General features: G+C 46.9%; 1 protein-coding gene and 1 non-coding gene across 2 annotated transcripts in view; both read right to left on the bottom strand.

The window, feature by feature from the left end:
- Dnai3 (dynein axonemal intermediate chain 3) overlaps positions 1-7511 on the bottom strand; it is a 45455-nt gene extending 37944 nt beyond the window's left edge. The window contains exons 1-3 of the mRNA XM_041656525.1: positions 7438-7511; positions 3381-3467; positions 2961-2999 (exon numbers count right to left, since the gene is read on the bottom strand). Coding sequence (XP_041512459.1) covers positions 2961-2999; positions 3381-3453 — 112 coding nt within the window. The 5' untranslated portion in view covers positions 3454-3467; positions 7438-7511. The remainder of the gene's footprint in view (positions 1-2960; positions 3000-3380; positions 3468-7437) is intronic.
- A 4811-nt stretch (positions 7512-12322) lies between these two features.
- On the bottom strand, positions 12323-12486 carry LOC121453947. The gene has a single exon (XR_005975125.1). It is a non-coding gene; the product is annotated as a U1 spliceosomal RNA (small nuclear RNA).
- Positions 12487-16392: the final 3906 nt, after the last annotated feature.

Genomic DNA, 16392 nt, shown 5'->3' with positions numbered 1-16392 from the left:
TGTCAGATCTTGGAGTTACAGACAGTTGTTAGCTGCCATGTGAGTGCTGGGAATTGAACCTGTGTCCTCTGGAAAAACAGTCAGTATTCTTAATCACTGAACCATCTCTCCAGCCAGTAACCAGACATTTTAAAGGCAATATAAAAATAGGATTTAACGTTTCTTTGTGTAGTAGCTAGGAAACATTATAGGCTATTTGTAGCTGGGGTAGACAATCAATGGTTACTGTGAACAGAGGCAGCTGTTAGAATGTACCTTCATGGCCCAGCATAACAGACAGGATAGAGCAAGGCCTGAGGATTCTGCCACCCAACAGAGTTTGAGGTGAAATTTAACAAGAGCAGATGCTATTAGGCTTCAAGGCAAGCGCAGAGGACAGCATCAGGACCTGAGGCAGCAGCACTGGGCTGTGAGATCAGCAGTAAGAGGCATTCACTTGAGCCTACCTGTTAAGTGGGATGCTGTTTGTTCCCGAGAGACCAAGGAAGGTCTGGGAGCAGAGGAGGATAGAGCTTCACACAGGTATCAGCTACCAGACTGCTGGCCATGAGCTCAGCAACAATGAACTGGCAGCAGACGAATACTGCCTTTGAGCTACAGTATAGAAGTAATAACTTTCAGACAGAAGATCTTTTAGTACTCTGATGATAGGTTAGGAATTATTACCAGGTATGTGTATGATGCACAAGTGTGGGTGTGGGCGGGCGTGCAGCAGTGCAGGATGCACATGTGGGGTGTGAGTGTGAGTGCACAGCAGTGCAGGATGCACATGTGGGGTGTGAGTGTGAATGCACAGCAGTGCAGGATGCACATGTGGGGTGTGAGTGTGAGTGCACAGCAGTGCAGGATGCACATGTGGGGTGTGAGTGTGAGTGCACAGCAGTGCAGGATGCACATGTGGGGAGTGAGTGCACAGCAGTGCAGGATGCACATGTGGGGAGTGAGTGCACAGCAGTGCAGGATGCACATGTGGGGTGTGAGTGTGAGTGCACAGCAGTGCAGGATGCACATGTGGGGTGTGAGTGTGAGTGCACAGCAGTGCAGGATGCACATGTGGGGTGTGAGTGTGAGTGCACAGCAGTGCATATTTAGTTTTTTTGCATCAATGTTCATGCGTGAGATTGGTCTGTAATTCTCTTTGTAGTGATGTCTTTCTGTGGTTTGGGTATCAGGGTAATTGTAGCCTCACAAAAAGAGTTTGGCAATGTTCCCTCTGTTTCTATTGTGTGGAACAATTTGAGAAGTATTGGCATTGGTTCTTCTTTGAAAATCTTGTAGAATTCTGTGCTGAAACCATCTGGTCCTGGGCTTTTTTTGTTTGGAGACTTCTGATGACTGCTCAGCTATGTTTATAGTAGCTTTACTTGTAATAGCCAGAACCTGGAAACAACCTAGATGCTTCTCAACCAAAGAATGGATAAGCAAAATGTGGTACTTCTGCACAACGGAGTATTACTCAACTATTAAAAACAATGATGTCAGGAAACTTGAAGGCAAATGGATGGAACTAGAAAAAAAATCATCCCAAGTGAGGTAACCCGGACTGAGAAAGACAAACATCGTATGTACTCATTCCTAAATAGACATTAGCTGCAAAGTAATGGGTAACCATGCTACAGTCTACAGAGCCAGAAAGGCTAGGTAGCAAGGAAGGTTCAAGTGGGGATGCACCGATCTCCCTGAGAAGGGCAACTGGGTTTGGTGGGGATGGGAACATGAGGAATCAGGATGTGGGGTGGGTGGAGGTGGAGAGTACTGAAAGAGGTGACTGGAGAGGGGGGCGTTTTGGGGCCAGGTAGACACCTGATGCAAGGGAAGCCTCCAAGAATTTACAAGGATGACCCTAGCTAAGATTTTTTATCAATAGATGGCCTGAACTGGCCATCTCCTGTGATCAGATTGGTGACTACCCCAATTATCATCAAAGAGCCATCATCCAGTAGCTGATGGAAACAGATGCAGAGACCCACGGCCAAACATTAGACTGAGCTCAGGGGATCCTGCTGAAGAGTGGGAGGAAGGATTGGAGGAGCCACAAGAAACAACTAACCCGGGCTCATAGGAGCTCACAGAGTCTGAACCCATAACCAAGGAGCCTGCATAGGACCAACCCAGGCTCTCTACACGTGTGATAGTTGTGTAACTTTCTGTGTAGCTTATTCTACTTGTGGGGCTCCTAACGATGGGAACAGGGGCTGTCCATAATGCTTCGGCTGGCTCTTGGGACCCTATCCCTCATACTGGATTGCCTTGCCCGGTCTTAATACAAGGGGCATTGCTTCTTCTTACAGCTACTTGATATGCCATACTATGTTGACACCCATGGGAGGCCTGCTCCTTTCTGAACGGAAGCAAGAGGAGGGGACTGACGATGGGAATAGGAGGAGAGGAGGGAGGGGAAACTATGGTGTGGATTTAAAATAAATAAACAAATGAAAAGGAAACAAAAGACTATTTATTCTTATTTTATATGAATAGATGTTCATGCTGTGCACCATGTGCATGCAGTGCAGAGTACCCTTGGAGGCCAAAGGAGGGCACTAGGTACCCTGGAACTGGATTTATAGTCATTTGTGAGCCACCATATAGGTGTTGGGAATCAAATCCAGGTCTCTGGAAGAGCAGTCGGTGCTCCTAATCACTGAGCCATCTCTCCAGCCTCTCCTTTCACTTTTACTGGGGTTCTGGGATCAACTGAGGTTGTCAGGTTCGCCTGGAATGTGCTTTACCCACAGTCATCTGACTACCCCTTCGTAGTCTCAAACATTTCTGTTTTTAAAGGACTGTTTTGACCAAACCTATTTCTCCACTTAATTTCTGCTTTCTATTTTCATTGCTATTGTTTATTTTAAAAATTCTGGGGTGTGGGGGTGCAACCCGAGCAGACCCCAAGTTTGGGGCACATCTGGGCTTCGTCGTGAGCCTCTAAATAGCAAATCCCCAGTGCTGCTTCTGCTCACCCATGCTCTCCATGTTCACTGGCTCTTCCTCTTCGGCAACTGAAAGGCAATGGGATATCGAGTTTACAGTTTGAATCAGGTGATCTCCCCTTGCTATGCCACATCAAACACAAACCATAAATAAAAATATATACTGAAGAATTCAACTGCCACCCGACTGGTTACAGGAGAAGCAGGAAACTGTCTTCTTTTTAGTAACACATGTGTGGTCGGTCGCATTTCATTCATATGTGGGGGAAAGGCTAAGCACCATTCAATGTCTGTCTGACTTTATAAGAGCAAAAGTATCTCATTTTACTTGATAGATAAATCAAGAGTATATACTCCATAGTACACAACAACATGCAATAATACAAAATAACATACACGGCAAGAAATAACCCAGTAAAAAAAATCCCATAAACAAAAAGATAATCCTACCTTGTAATGGTTGTTTGGCCTTCTTTTTGCCCTTTTTCTGGCCCTTGGGGCTCTTCTGCGCTTTTGGTGCCATGGTTCTGATGTAGGCTACAATGAGAGATAGCATTATTAAGTACTGGCTTATACTTTCAGGTATGAAGCATTCTTATTTAGTGAACATAATATTTTCTAGGCTTAGGGCCTAGACTAAATAAGCAATGAATTTTCAGTAGGAACTCAGGGTTAGCTGTGGACTGTGTCTAAAGGTTTTAGTGCAACAGCAATGTGATTGATAAGACACGGTTCCTATGGAGCCGTTGGTTGAGGTGCCCCATGGCCATCCCTGCTGCCCTGGGATCTTCTCTGTGGTTGCTCGATGCTGTCTTGGTCTGTGTCTCCTCACAGGTGTCTCGGCTACACAAATGAGCTTTAAGCCATGGGGTGAGTCAGGTCCACAGCACGCACATCTGTGCATAGTTTGTAGATGAATATAACTTAAGTCATCCTCCTGTCTTACATGTAACCGTTGAGGTCTTATTTGTGCCGCCTCAGGGTGCTTTGGCAGGATGTGGCACTGGGCAAGGTCATCCACGGCATCAAATCCCTGTCAAGATGCCCACCATAGACTCATCCTATTAAATGGTTAAGAGTGTGATTTCAGAGTCAGGTATAGTGGCCATCCTATGATTGGAGCTCTTGGGGGTGGAAGCAGGAGGATTGCCTTGCACTGCAGCCAGCCTGGGCTACAGAATAAGTCGTGATTTCAGGAGTCTGTGCACCGGGATTTACAAACAGTCTTACTTTTTAGCTGAATGGTCCTGGCAAGCTGCGGACCGTCTTAGTCTCTATGTATTTCTTTGTTTCCCAGGGAAAATGGAATCCCCTCAGAAGGCGGCTTTGAGGGCTCAATAAAAGTAATAAAAATAAAATCATTATTCAGCTTGTCACCTCAGAGAGGTTTGTCTTATTTTACGAAATCAACATCAACACAGATTGAGCATTATCTTGTAGCTGATGTCTAAGACATCATCAGCTTCTGTTGTTCTTGACCTAGTCCCCTCATTACAGAATTGTGACCAAAGTGTGGGTGCCCGTGTGTTTGCATGCTTTGAAAACATTATCATTATTGTGTATGTGTATATATGCATGCAGAGGAGGAAGGAGGGTGGCATATGTACCACTGTGCTTGTGTGACAGACAAAGGACAACTCTGTGGAGTCACCTTTATGTGGGTCCTGGGATTGAATTTAAGCCATCAGATTTGCATAGAAAGCGCTTTTCATGTTGAGCCTTGAATGTGTGTATTATTATTATTATTAATTCTTTTTTTGTTTTTTTGAGACAGGGTTTCTCTGTACCTTTGGAGTCTGTCCTGGAACTAGCTCTTGTAAACCATGCTGACCTCATACTCACAGAGATCCACCTGCCTCTGCCTCCTGAGTGCTGGGATTAAAGGTGTACGCCACCACTGCCCAGCCAGTTTGAAGCATTTCATGTGCATTTTAAATTATATGAATTTTTTTGAGACAGGATTTCCCTATTTGCCTACTCACACCGGCTTTGTGTTTAAGATACTTCTGCCTCAGCTTTTCTGCGACCTTAATCTTAGTCACGTGTTGTTATTACTGTCATTTTTCCATCCGTGTTTTATGAAGGATGAAGGGGTCAGGTCCCTGACGAGGGGACATAGAGAGGGTGAGCACACAGCCTCCACACCACAACATCCCTCGGATTTCTGTGTTTCATTACAAATATATCTTACTAGGGTTTCTATTGCTGTGATGAAACACCACAACCAAAAACAAGTTGGGGGGGGGGGGGAGAGTTTATTTGGTCTACACTCTGTGTTGTAGGAACTCAGGGTAGGAATTCAAACAGGGCAGGAACCTGGGGCGGATGCAGAAGCTCAGAGGGATAAAGCTTACTGGCTTGTTCTCCGTGGCTTAATTAGCATTTTCTTTCAGAGCCCAGGACCGCCAGCCCAGGGATGGCGCCACCCACAGTGGGCTGAGCCCTCCACACCAATCACTAATTATGGAAATGCTCTACAGCCAGAACTTATTGAGGAATTTTCTCAATTTTGGTTCCCTCCTTTCAGATGACGCTAGCTTGTGTCAAGTTGACATAAAACTAGCCAGCACACAGACAGAACTATTTAAAGCCATGGTCTTCATCAATAAAGGCACAATTTGTGCTTTGATCAGTATTTTATGATTCTGAATTTTAAAGAAATGTCTATTCCTTTCTCTTCCTCTCTTCTCCCTCCTGTACTCCCCACCGGTGTGTGTGAAGGGGCATGTTTGTGTGGCACAGAAAAACTTAGAATGTCGTGCCTTAGGCACTATCTACCTATCATCACAGTTTCTTGAGACAGGGTCACCCAGCAGTAAACGGGTTGACCGCCAAGCTTGAGGAACCTTCCCATGTCTGCGTCAGAAGTGCTGAGATTACAAGTGTGTGTTACCACACCTCGATGAAAAAGTTTTAGACTTACTATTAGAACTACTATTTATTTTATTGTGTGTGTTGTACTTGCGTGTCTGGGCTGGTGAAGTTCGGAAGAAGGCATCAGATCCCTTGGCACTGGAGTTGCGGATGGCTGTGAGCTACCATGTGGTTCTGGATCCTCAACGAGAGGATCAAGTGATCTTAACCACTGAGCCATCTCTCCAACCCTTTCACCTTGCTGTTTGTTTGTTTGTTTTTAACCTAGTTTTTAGTGATCAAATTCAGGTGCTCACAGTTTAGCCGGCAAGGTTGTCTCCTCAGTCCTGAACTTTATACTTAAACAAATTTAAATTACACACGTGTGTGTGTGTGTGTGTGTGTGTGTGTGTGTGTGTGTGTGGAGGACAGAGGACAACTTGCTGGAGCTAGTTCTCCCCATGCAGCACGTGGGGCCTTGGTAGCAAACTCAGGTCACCAGGCCTTGTGGCAGGCACCTTTATTTACTGAGCCATTCCACCGGCCCAAAGCTCTACTTCTTATAGATATTCTGCAATAAATGCTCTTTCAGTTTTTCAGATGAAGTGTTATCCACACCATTCTCCAGAATCATAAATTCAAAGCGTAGACATTATTCTCTTTTGGAAGATTTCTCATCAGTATATTCCTCTCCATTTTCTATTCCAGTTCCATTCGGCTTAAAATACTCAACAACATTGTAAACACCACCCTACTTCATACAGCTACAGCGTGGGCAATTGCACAGGCGTGTGGTCGCATGTACACACACATTAATACTGCTAATACGACCACCATGACCATTCATTGCATATTCTATACAATGAATATGCTTTTTACATATGAATAAAATGGTCAAGTTACTTCCCTAAGTATAAGACTGACATCACTTGAAATGCATTTCCCAAGCCCTTTCTACTTCCAAAGAGTGGATTTTGCATTTTAGAAGAATTTTTCCAACTCTGGAAGCTTGTATCTGAAGATTATCCTGCACTGGTGGTCTGCTTTCTCCTTGAGCCTGAATCAGTCTTGATGTGACATATTCTAGCGATGCTGAGAGGAGCTGACACAGGTCCCAAATACACTGCCTGAGGGGTGGCTGTGGACTCACTCAGCGTTCAGCACACAGGATTACGAAGGCTGAGAGGCCGCACTAAGCAGCAATTAGGTCCTAGATACAGTGATCCCTTGGGAAATGAAACAAGAACCTCTTTCATCATCTCTCTTTGACTTCCTGGTTAGCCTTCTCCCAGGCCCCAGTGATCTGCTTCAGCCCATGTTAATCTTCTATGGTGTAGATGAGCAACCAGGACCACGTCATTCTCATATTCATTTATGAATAAATTATTGAGCTCCTACTGCGTGCCAGGCAATGCAAGGGCTAGAACAAGACAGTATCTTCTCTCTGTTCCCAGCATTCTTAAATCGCTGTTAACTGCTCTCTCGTAGCTGTTTTGTCTCTGGATTGGGCTGGAAGCCCTTTGAAAGTAGTGAAAAAAGTCTTTGCTTATTTCGTTGACTTCCCGGTGTCTAGAACATTGAGGGAGGTTTCCGATCGCCCTTGAAATGGTAATGAGATATTTAGTTTACCCTTGCCCATTCTGAACCGCCTTACCTGTATCACTAAAGGCAAAAGAAGATAGCCTCTTGGTAGTCAGTACCCGGGAGAAAAGCTTCTCTAAGGGTTGGAGACGGGGGCTTGACGCTTCTCGCTCCGGAAAAATAAATCTCTAATCTCCAGCAACCGCAGCTGGCGGGCGTTGCTAGGACGCGTCCGTTGCTAAGATGGAGATTGACAAAATCCCCGACACCAATACGGTATCGGCCCCCAACCGTTTTTGTCAAAACAGGCTTGTAATTGGTTGTCATGCTGTGACGTCACCTAACGTAACCCCAGAAAAGCCGGCAGTTTTCCCGCCAGCCAGGAAAGCGCCAGCGATTTCGGTCTTTCGCGGCAGTGCTTCCGATTGTTACTAAGTCTTACCATTTCTCCTCCCTGAATGTGTGTCTGAAGATACATCTCCTCTACGATGCTTTTGCCTTTTCCTTATTTCGGATGGCCTCATCTGTCACCTCGCTGGTAACAGCAGTGCCGGACACGACTCATCTTTTTCCCTCTAGTTTATCTTCTAAGCTGCCATGTAGTGTTCGGAATCAGGGACCCAAGGCTGGCAGCACTTTTCGCACAGCCCCATGTGGTGTACAAAAAGTTGTACAAAATTCTGAGCATGACTTGAAAGATGACTGGCGGGTGCCAGATACCGTCTTACCCCATTTTCTGCATCTCACAGTGCAACCCAGCACTTTTGATCCACCTCTCGGAACCAAGGGGCATGAGGCTAGGGGGTAAAGGCTAGGCCGTGGACTGAAGGGAGGCACGCTCGCCATGTAAGTGTGAGGACCCAAGTTCAGGTCCGAGACCCCAGCGGGTGCATCCCAGTGCTGGTATGGGGAGATGGGACCTGATAACGAGCGACTCGAAGCTGTCCAGTCTCCAAGTGGGCACTGGGTAGATGACCCATTCACACAGAGATGAACTCTTTTTGAGAATTTGACATTCTGCTTCACAATGTTCATATTTGTGTCAATTTAAAAATGTGTAAACTCACCATTGACTAAAATAGACACAAAATTGAATGAAAAAAACCCACACCAGGCAGCTATGACATGCTCGTCCCTTGGTGTTAAGCAGCTCTGCCATCCTGGTTCAGGCGATAGCGAGTCCCCGTGGCTCCTCCGTGGAAGCCTTTTCCTCAGGACACGGTGGCATTGCTTCTATTCCTGTCTCAGCCCGAGTCCCTTTCTCCATCTTCACTGCTTTGTGAGGCCCTTCAACCTGTCAGATTCAGCTCAGGTGCCATTTCCTCTGCAAAGCCACACAGCACAGAGAGAATCAGTCACTCTTTCCTGTTCCTCCGTTTGAGCACCACAAAGTGCAGCTAAGGCACTCCTTACGTTAAGGCTGGGGTAATATCTCTTTCTTTTAAGTGGATGTAATGCCCAACACAGCTCCTGATGCACGCATGTCTTACATTATGTACACATCCATGCAGTGTATGTAAATATATAATTGCTTATTCTAGAAAATAAATGCAAGAGATATTAGCAAAGGCTTTTCAAAAAATTTCTTAAAATGGTTTGTTTTCCTTTAAAAAATTTCCCCACAATCCAATAACTGGATTTAAAGAGGATTGTAACCTTGTGATTTGATTGAGACACAGGTCCTGCTGTCATCTTTGCTTTGGACACACCCCAGTGAATGAGTCAAGAGTCACAATACCAAGAAAGTAAAAGAGAAAAGGGAAGTGAGTAGTGATTTCTCACGCTGCAGATCCATGAAGAACAGAATCCGTACTTCAGTGGGAGTGGCCAGAAGAGAGGGCGGGGTGACCAGTGGGAGCGGCCAGAAGAGAGGGCCGGGGTGACTAGTGGGAGTGGCCAGAAGAGAGGGCGGGGTGACTAGTGGGAGTGGCCAGAAGAGAGGGCCGGGGTGACCAGTGGGAGTGGCCAGAAGAGAGGGCCGGGGTGACCAGTGGGAGTGGCCAGAAGAGAGGGCCGGGGTGACTAGTGGGAGTGGCCAGAAGAGAGGGCCGGGGTGACTAGTGGGAGTGGCCAGAAGAGAGGGCGGGGTGACTAGTGGGAGTGGCCAGAAGAGAGGGCCGGGGTGACTAGTGGGAGTGGCCAGAAGAGAGGGCGGGGTGACTAGTGGGAGTGGCCAGAAGAGAGGGCCGGGGTGACTAGTGAGCGCCTGTGAACTCTCAGGGGACGTGGATTAAACTTGCCGCAAACTCGAAGATATTCAAAATTCGTTTTTGTTTCGTCAGTTAAGTGAAGATGTAGTGAGTGAAGAAGTTACATCAGAAAATAAGGACGCTTAGAGAAATTTCAAAGTGAGTTTGCCATAGGAAATCTGACACGTTAGAGCTAAGATAGTTTTTTCTATTTTGTTTTTTGAAGAGCTCAGAATGGAGGCTGTGAAAAGCATCCTTGTACTGTCACTTGCTTCAGTGTCCTTAGGAGAGAGGACAGGTGAGAAGGAAAGGGGTCTCCGTGTTTGAACTCTGCCCTTGTGGGATCACTTCTAAGTTCTTGGGGAGCTGTCTTACTTAGTCTAAGGCAGAGGGAACAGGAGAACACCCTCAATGAACTCTCAGCTTCAAAAATGAGAAAATCAGATGCAGACACCTGTCCTGGGGGCAAGGCTTAAAAATCAACCTATCTCTACCTTGTCAGATTTTGTGCAGCAAATTTAATATCCATTGATGGAAAGTACCAATTCTAATGTGGTGTGAGTATATATAAACATCCATGTGTGCAAGTTCCTGTGTGTGTGAGTGTGTGGTGTATGTGTGTATATGTGTGTGTGGTTTGTGTGTGAGTGTGTGTATGTGTGTGGTATATGTGTGTATGTGTCTGTGTGTGGTGTATGTGTGTGTGTCTGTGTGTATGTGTCTGTGTCTGTGTGTATGTGTGTGTGGTGTATGTGTATGTGTGTCTGTGTCTCTGTGTGGTGTATGTGTATGTGTGTGTATGTGTCTGTGTGTATGTGTCTGTGTGTGGTGTATGTGTGTATATGTGTGTGTGGTTTGTGTGTGAGTGTGTGTCTGTGTGTATGTGTATGTGTCTGTGTGTGGTATATGTGTGTGGTGTATGTGTGTTTGCACGCACGTGCGTAGAGGCAGAGGGCAACCTTGGATCTTGTTCCTCACTAGCCATCCATCTAGTTGTTTGAGACAGGCTCTTGCACTGGCCCAAAGCTCATCAAGTAGGCTAGACTGGCTGGCCATAAAGCCCTACGACTCCATCCGTCTTTGCCTCGCCAACACCAGGATTACAAGCACACACCACATGCCTGGCCTTTTTAGGTAGATCCTGGGAGTCAACCTCAGGCCCTCATGTTTGTACAGTAAACACTATATTGACAGAGCTATCTCCTCATCCTATTGTGGCAATTATAAAAAAGGCAAGTCTAAAAAGACTTGGGTGAGAAATACACTAAAGCAAATAAAGGAAGGGGGTAATTCCCATCGTCACTTCTGCAGGGTAGTTGAGTCCAGATGGTACTGGAATGACTCAGGCCCCATCTGTCCCCGCACAAGGTCTGTGCTGTACAGAGAGCAGGTGTCTCCAGAGAGGCTGGGGCAGCAGCTCGGGAGGAAGCAAAGAACCTCGTAAGGAAGCAGAGTACACCGTTGCTGGATGAGTCTTCACGCTCTCTACTCGGAAACATCTGTCGGGGGAGAACCATGACCTGCTTGCTGGTGGTGGACCTTTGGTGTGAGCAGGCATCGAGCCCATTGCGTGCTGGTGAAGGGACCTTTGGTGTGAGCAGGCATCGAGCCCATTGCGTGCTGGTGAAGGGACCTTTGGTGTGAGCAGGCATCGAGCCCACTGCGTGCTGGTGAGGGACCTTTGGTGTGAGCAGGCATTGAGTTTTGGTGAACAAACACCAGATATGTTTATTTTTTTTAATCCTTAGGGCACTTTGAATGTTTTTAAAGTGATAGTACTACATTTAAAGCAAGAAAATTGTATCTAAGCCTGAATCTGTTTTTGTCTAGACAAATGCCATTCACAAACTAAACTTCCCAAATGTCAGTGGGGGGTGACAGTGCTTCCTTAGAGCAAGGCAGAAGAAGGTGGGGCAAAGCCAGGAAGGCTCCTCAGCTAGTACCGGTTCCCACAAAGAACTTTCTATTAGAGCAGGAAAGGAGAGAAGAAGGAGAGAGAGTCAGAGAAGAGGGTGAATGAACTGTCTCAGCCAAGTAGACAGCTTCAGAGTTAAAATAAGATCTGTGTTCAATAATGCTGTCATGTGAAGGCACAAGTCATGTGACTCAATCAAATGATGATTCTCCCATCCCTCAGGCTATTCACTATTCCTTTCATTGGAGAGATTAGACAGGAAGGGAAGTGGAGAGGAAAAGAGAGTAAATGATTCCTTATAAATAAGTTGGGAAGAGACACAAAAGGGAATTTGGGCCTCACTGAACTGACGCCCAAAGCCAGACTTTTTTCATTTGCTACTAGACAGTGCTCACCTGCAGTAGGGCTGAGGGTCATCTCTCATTTCTGCAAATCCATCCAAAATTCAGATCGTGTCTGAACAATTTTGCATTTCAAATTCTTCCTACAACAATAACTTCAGCTACAGCATGGAAGAAGTCAGCATTAAACTGTGCAGAGACAATGGGCACTAGAGATTAAATTATACTTCCAAATTGCACCTGGGAAAAGAGTGTGCCAGTTAGATCCTCTCAGCATCTAGCTCGTCTATCCCACTTGGGATTCGGGTTAATGAGCAGCATAAACCTTTTACACTCCATTGCAAAACAAAACTAGAAACACTCCCCCACCCAAAAAGACACAAGAAAGGATAGTTTCGTTTATAAATTCTCTGTGCAAACTTATCTAGCATTTGAGAAAAAAGTTTCCAAAATGATCCGTCTGTTCTGGATATAGTTGGTGGGATACCCCGTTAGGACGATCTACTTCTTTTCCAAGGGAGAGCATGCACACAGTCCCCAACTACTGCAAATTATGCAGTTAGTTTCTCACATTTGGGGAAACCGCAGGGCTCAGCGCATCCAGAGTGCAACGGAGAAGCCCCAGCCCTGGGAAAACCACCTTCGTGATCATGGTATCTCCCCTGCCAGGTAGGTATTCATGCCCCAAGATAATAAAAATAAAACAATAAATTAATACAAATCTCAAGTGATTGTAATTAAAGTTAGCTAAAGTTCCTGCTAGTCTTGATAAGTGGTAGAACCACTGTTAAACATTTCACAGGAATTCGTGAAGAAAAGGTTATAGTTTAAAGACTGCTCCCAGGCATTTGCTTTAAGGTTTATTTTTATTTTACATGGATAAATGTTTTGATTGCGTGCATGCACATGCACCCCAAGGGTCTACCTGGTGTTCTCAGAGGCCAGAAGAAGGCACCTGGTATCCTGGACCTGGAGGTACAAATGGTTGTGAGCCGCATTGCCGGGAACCAGACTTGGGGCCTCTGCTAGAGCAGCAAGAGCTCCTAATGACGGAGTCATCCCCCCCCCCCCCCAGTCTGGCACTTTTAAGAAATTCATGTGTGGTGGCGGGAGAGATGGCTCAGCAGTTGAGAGCACTGACTGCTCCTCCAGAGGACCAGCACCCACCTGGCAGCTCACAACTGTCCATAACTCCAAGAGCTGACTCCCTCACACAGACATGCATGCGGGCAAATCACCAACGTCCATAAACATTAAATTTAGGAGAAACGCTCATGCATGCACGAGCGTGTGCCAGTTTGTGTAAAGATGCACCTATGTGTTGCCATACTGGCGCACACGCATGCCTCTGAGAACCAGAGGACTGCCATGGTGTGGCATACTCAAGAATCCAGTGAGACAAGGTCTCTCATTGGCCCAGAGCTCACCAGTTAGACTAGACAGGCTGGCCAATGAACTCAGGGATCCTTCTGCCTCTGACCTCCCCCAGGACTGAGATTGTGGGTGCCATACGGATTTGGGGGATAGATTCAGTTTCTTAAGAGTACAAGGCAGATGGTTTTTCCTAACTAAACCACCCTCCAGCCTTGTAAAGGTGTCTGACATATTTGTATTCGCATTGCATCCCAGGGCACCCCAGGGCTCCCCAGGGCTCTTTCTGCACCTGCGCTCTGGGGAGAATCCACAGCCCTTCATTTCCCATCTTTTGACTGATGATCCAAGGCTCCGTATGGATGCCTTACATTTTCCGAGTTCACATTGTCTGCAAAGGTGAGCCTAGCAGGCCCGGGAGCCAGGTGAACTCACTGCAGCCGAGCCTCAGTGTGTTTTCCATACCACCTTGACAGCTCCATGCCCAACCTGTTGGAACGGTCCCCTAGCAGGAATGGTCCCCTAGTGATCCACCTCACCAGTCACTTTCCAGCTTACAGGGAAAGGAAATGGTGGGAGCGCAGGGAATAAGCCTCTGGAGGTGTGCCAGAGAGGACAGCATCACAACCACAATCCTTCAGACGGCCTCCCCTCCCCACCTGTCTCAGAGAAAGGCCGCCCCACAAAGGGCGTGGCAGGGAACCCGAGCCGTGGGGAGGAGGGTCACAAGGCTGGGGCCCGAGGAGGGAGGATGGCTGGAGCCTGTGGGCTCCGGGCTCCAAACCGAGGGTGACTCTGCGCTGATCAGTCAGATCTTTCGGCTGCTACCAGGACCTGACTCCTCCCCTCGAGTCCGCGCTGTCCCCGCCGGTGCCCCCTCGGCGCGCCTTGGGCCGCAGGTGAGCCTAGCCCAGCGCCGCCCCAGGGCATCAGGTGTCCTAAGAACCTAGCCTGCGGCGCTGGCGCTCGGGGAGGGAGCCCGATGTCTTCAGTTGGAGGTGACATAAAACGGGAGGGTAGGGGCCCAGGACACCTGTGCCAGCCATGGAGGGCACACAGAGGGGAGCCGAATGCGAGATGCACCAGTTTGTCACAAACGGGGCTCCAGCACGCACCACAGGTCAGTGGGGCTCATGGCTGGGGTGGGAACACCCTCCCTCTCTGTGCCACCTCGGCAAGGTTTGGAGGCGACAGCAGAGTCCTGCCTGTGGATACCAGTCGTGTTTCCTAGGAAGCAAGCGGTGAGAATCCAGTGCAGGATGCCATCTTAGCCCAGAGTGTTCCTGCTCTCTGGGAGGCCGGTGTCCCCTGGAGGTCAACTGGACTCCCACCAGAATCTCAGGGACCATTCCTGGAGCGGCTTCGTGTCTGCTCTTAACTTGGGCCTTCCCTTTCTAAAGGCTGTTGCCAGAGGTAGAAATGGGGGCAACAACAGAGGTTCTGAGCTAGTAGGACTCCAGCAGGTTGCAGAAATCCAAATATCTCAGGGTGTGGTATTAGGATGGCAGCAGGCCAGACTTTGCTTTCTCGCAAGGAATGGGTACCACAGATGTAGTCCCATGGCATGGAAGAAGAAAGAGGAAGGAGGGACAGCGGAAAGAATAGAACTGTTCTCGTTTTGCAGGAGCAAAAACCAAGGCTCGGTGTGGACCCAGTGAGTGGCCTGAAGTCATAGACTTGTATTGTAGAACCAGAGAGAAAGGGAGGAAAGGAGGGGTCTGGTGAGATGTCCCGCTGCTGAGGAAGCAGCCTGTGGCAGTTGGTGGTGCTTTCTTCAATTACACCTTCCCTCTGTATAGCTACATTTCTGCCGCTCAACCCAATTCAACCTCTGGCTGCTGTGATTAGGAGGTCTGTGAGTCAGGCTAGGCCAGCGCCCTGGCACCTGAGTGGACGTCTGCTGTTGTCCCCCCCTCCCCGCAGCAGGCCTTGACACCAGAAAAAAAGTGGCTGTCAATACCTGGTCAGCCAGTGTGGTTCCCCATGGGTTTGTAAGATTAGCAGTCAGTGGGAATGAAAGCTGGGCTCCTGGAACAACTTGAGCAGCGTTTTAAATAAATTAATGGTGTTTGGCTGTTTTCTCATTGTTCCTGTAGGTTACTGTTACGTGGCACACGGCTGGTGTGTTTAAAGTTTCATTTTCTCTGTATCACAGTGGAAAAGGGTTTGGTGAGACTTCACAAAACACTTTAGTAGCCACAAACTCACCACTGTAGCTATTCATGTGTGCTAATGAACAGAAATGGTTTGCGTCTCTCTTAGCCAGTGTTTCTATTGCTGTGATAAACACCATAACCTTCTTTCTTTCTTTCTTTCTCTCCCTCTCTTTCTTTTTTCCTTCCTCTCTGTCTTTCCTTTTTTTCTCCTTCCTTTTTCTCTTTCTCTCTTTCCTTTTTCTCGTTTTCTCCTTCCTTTTATTTATTCTTTGTGTGCTTTTCACACCATGCATCTCTATCCCACTCATTTCCCCATCCCTTTGTATCTACTCTCTCTCCTTACAACCTCCCCTAAACCCAAAATAAAATAAAATAAAATTTAAGAGAGAGAGAAGTGAAAAAAAAATCAACTTGTCTCACACGAACAATGTATGGACTCTCTCCCCAGATGGAAAAACAAGCAAATGCTGTCTAAATCGTTCCACTGTTTTGAAAATTTGTCTCGCCACGCTTTTTTCCTCTCTTTTATGTCTTTGCCCAAGTATTATTACATACACTCATGCTTTGAGGTGTCTTGTGACACTGGAGCAAACCACACTTGAGGCGAGCCACTTCTTTGGGAGGAACTGACTGCGCTTGTTTACATAGGAATATGTTTTATGCATTATTTTCTTCACTCGGCAGTGGCCTCGTTACTTTTCATTAATCAGGAGTTTAAGATGCTACTCATGACTGGTTTTTATAGCCCAAATCTACATTTTAGGAATCTTGGGTTTGCTGAGAATGTTGTAATCTACATGCAGAGTGTGATTCTAGACTTGGAAAGCAAGTGGGTATGACTTATCAGATGTATAAATGTAGGCAAAAGTCTTCCCCCTTCGTTGTTGAGTGCAAGTTGTTAGGAAAACATTAAACTCAGACAGGCTTTCTGTTTCGTGTGGAAGGACTCTGCTCTCTTGGTGAGGTGTGGGTATTTTATTCGAATGGGTTTTCATAGTATTATTACTAGCCTGAGGGGAAATCCCAGGTAACTCCCAGGCTCTGGAGAGACCCCTT

The sequence above is a fragment of the Microtus oregoni genome, unplaced genomic scaffold (assembly GCF_018167655.1).
Source record: "Microtus oregoni isolate MIOR12 unplaced genomic scaffold, Mior012 000000F_ref0000247, whole genome shotgun sequence".
Taxonomy (NCBI): Eukaryota; Metazoa; Chordata; class Mammalia; order Rodentia; family Cricetidae; genus Microtus; species Microtus oregoni.
This window is presented reverse-complemented; position numbering and strand designations above follow the sequence as displayed.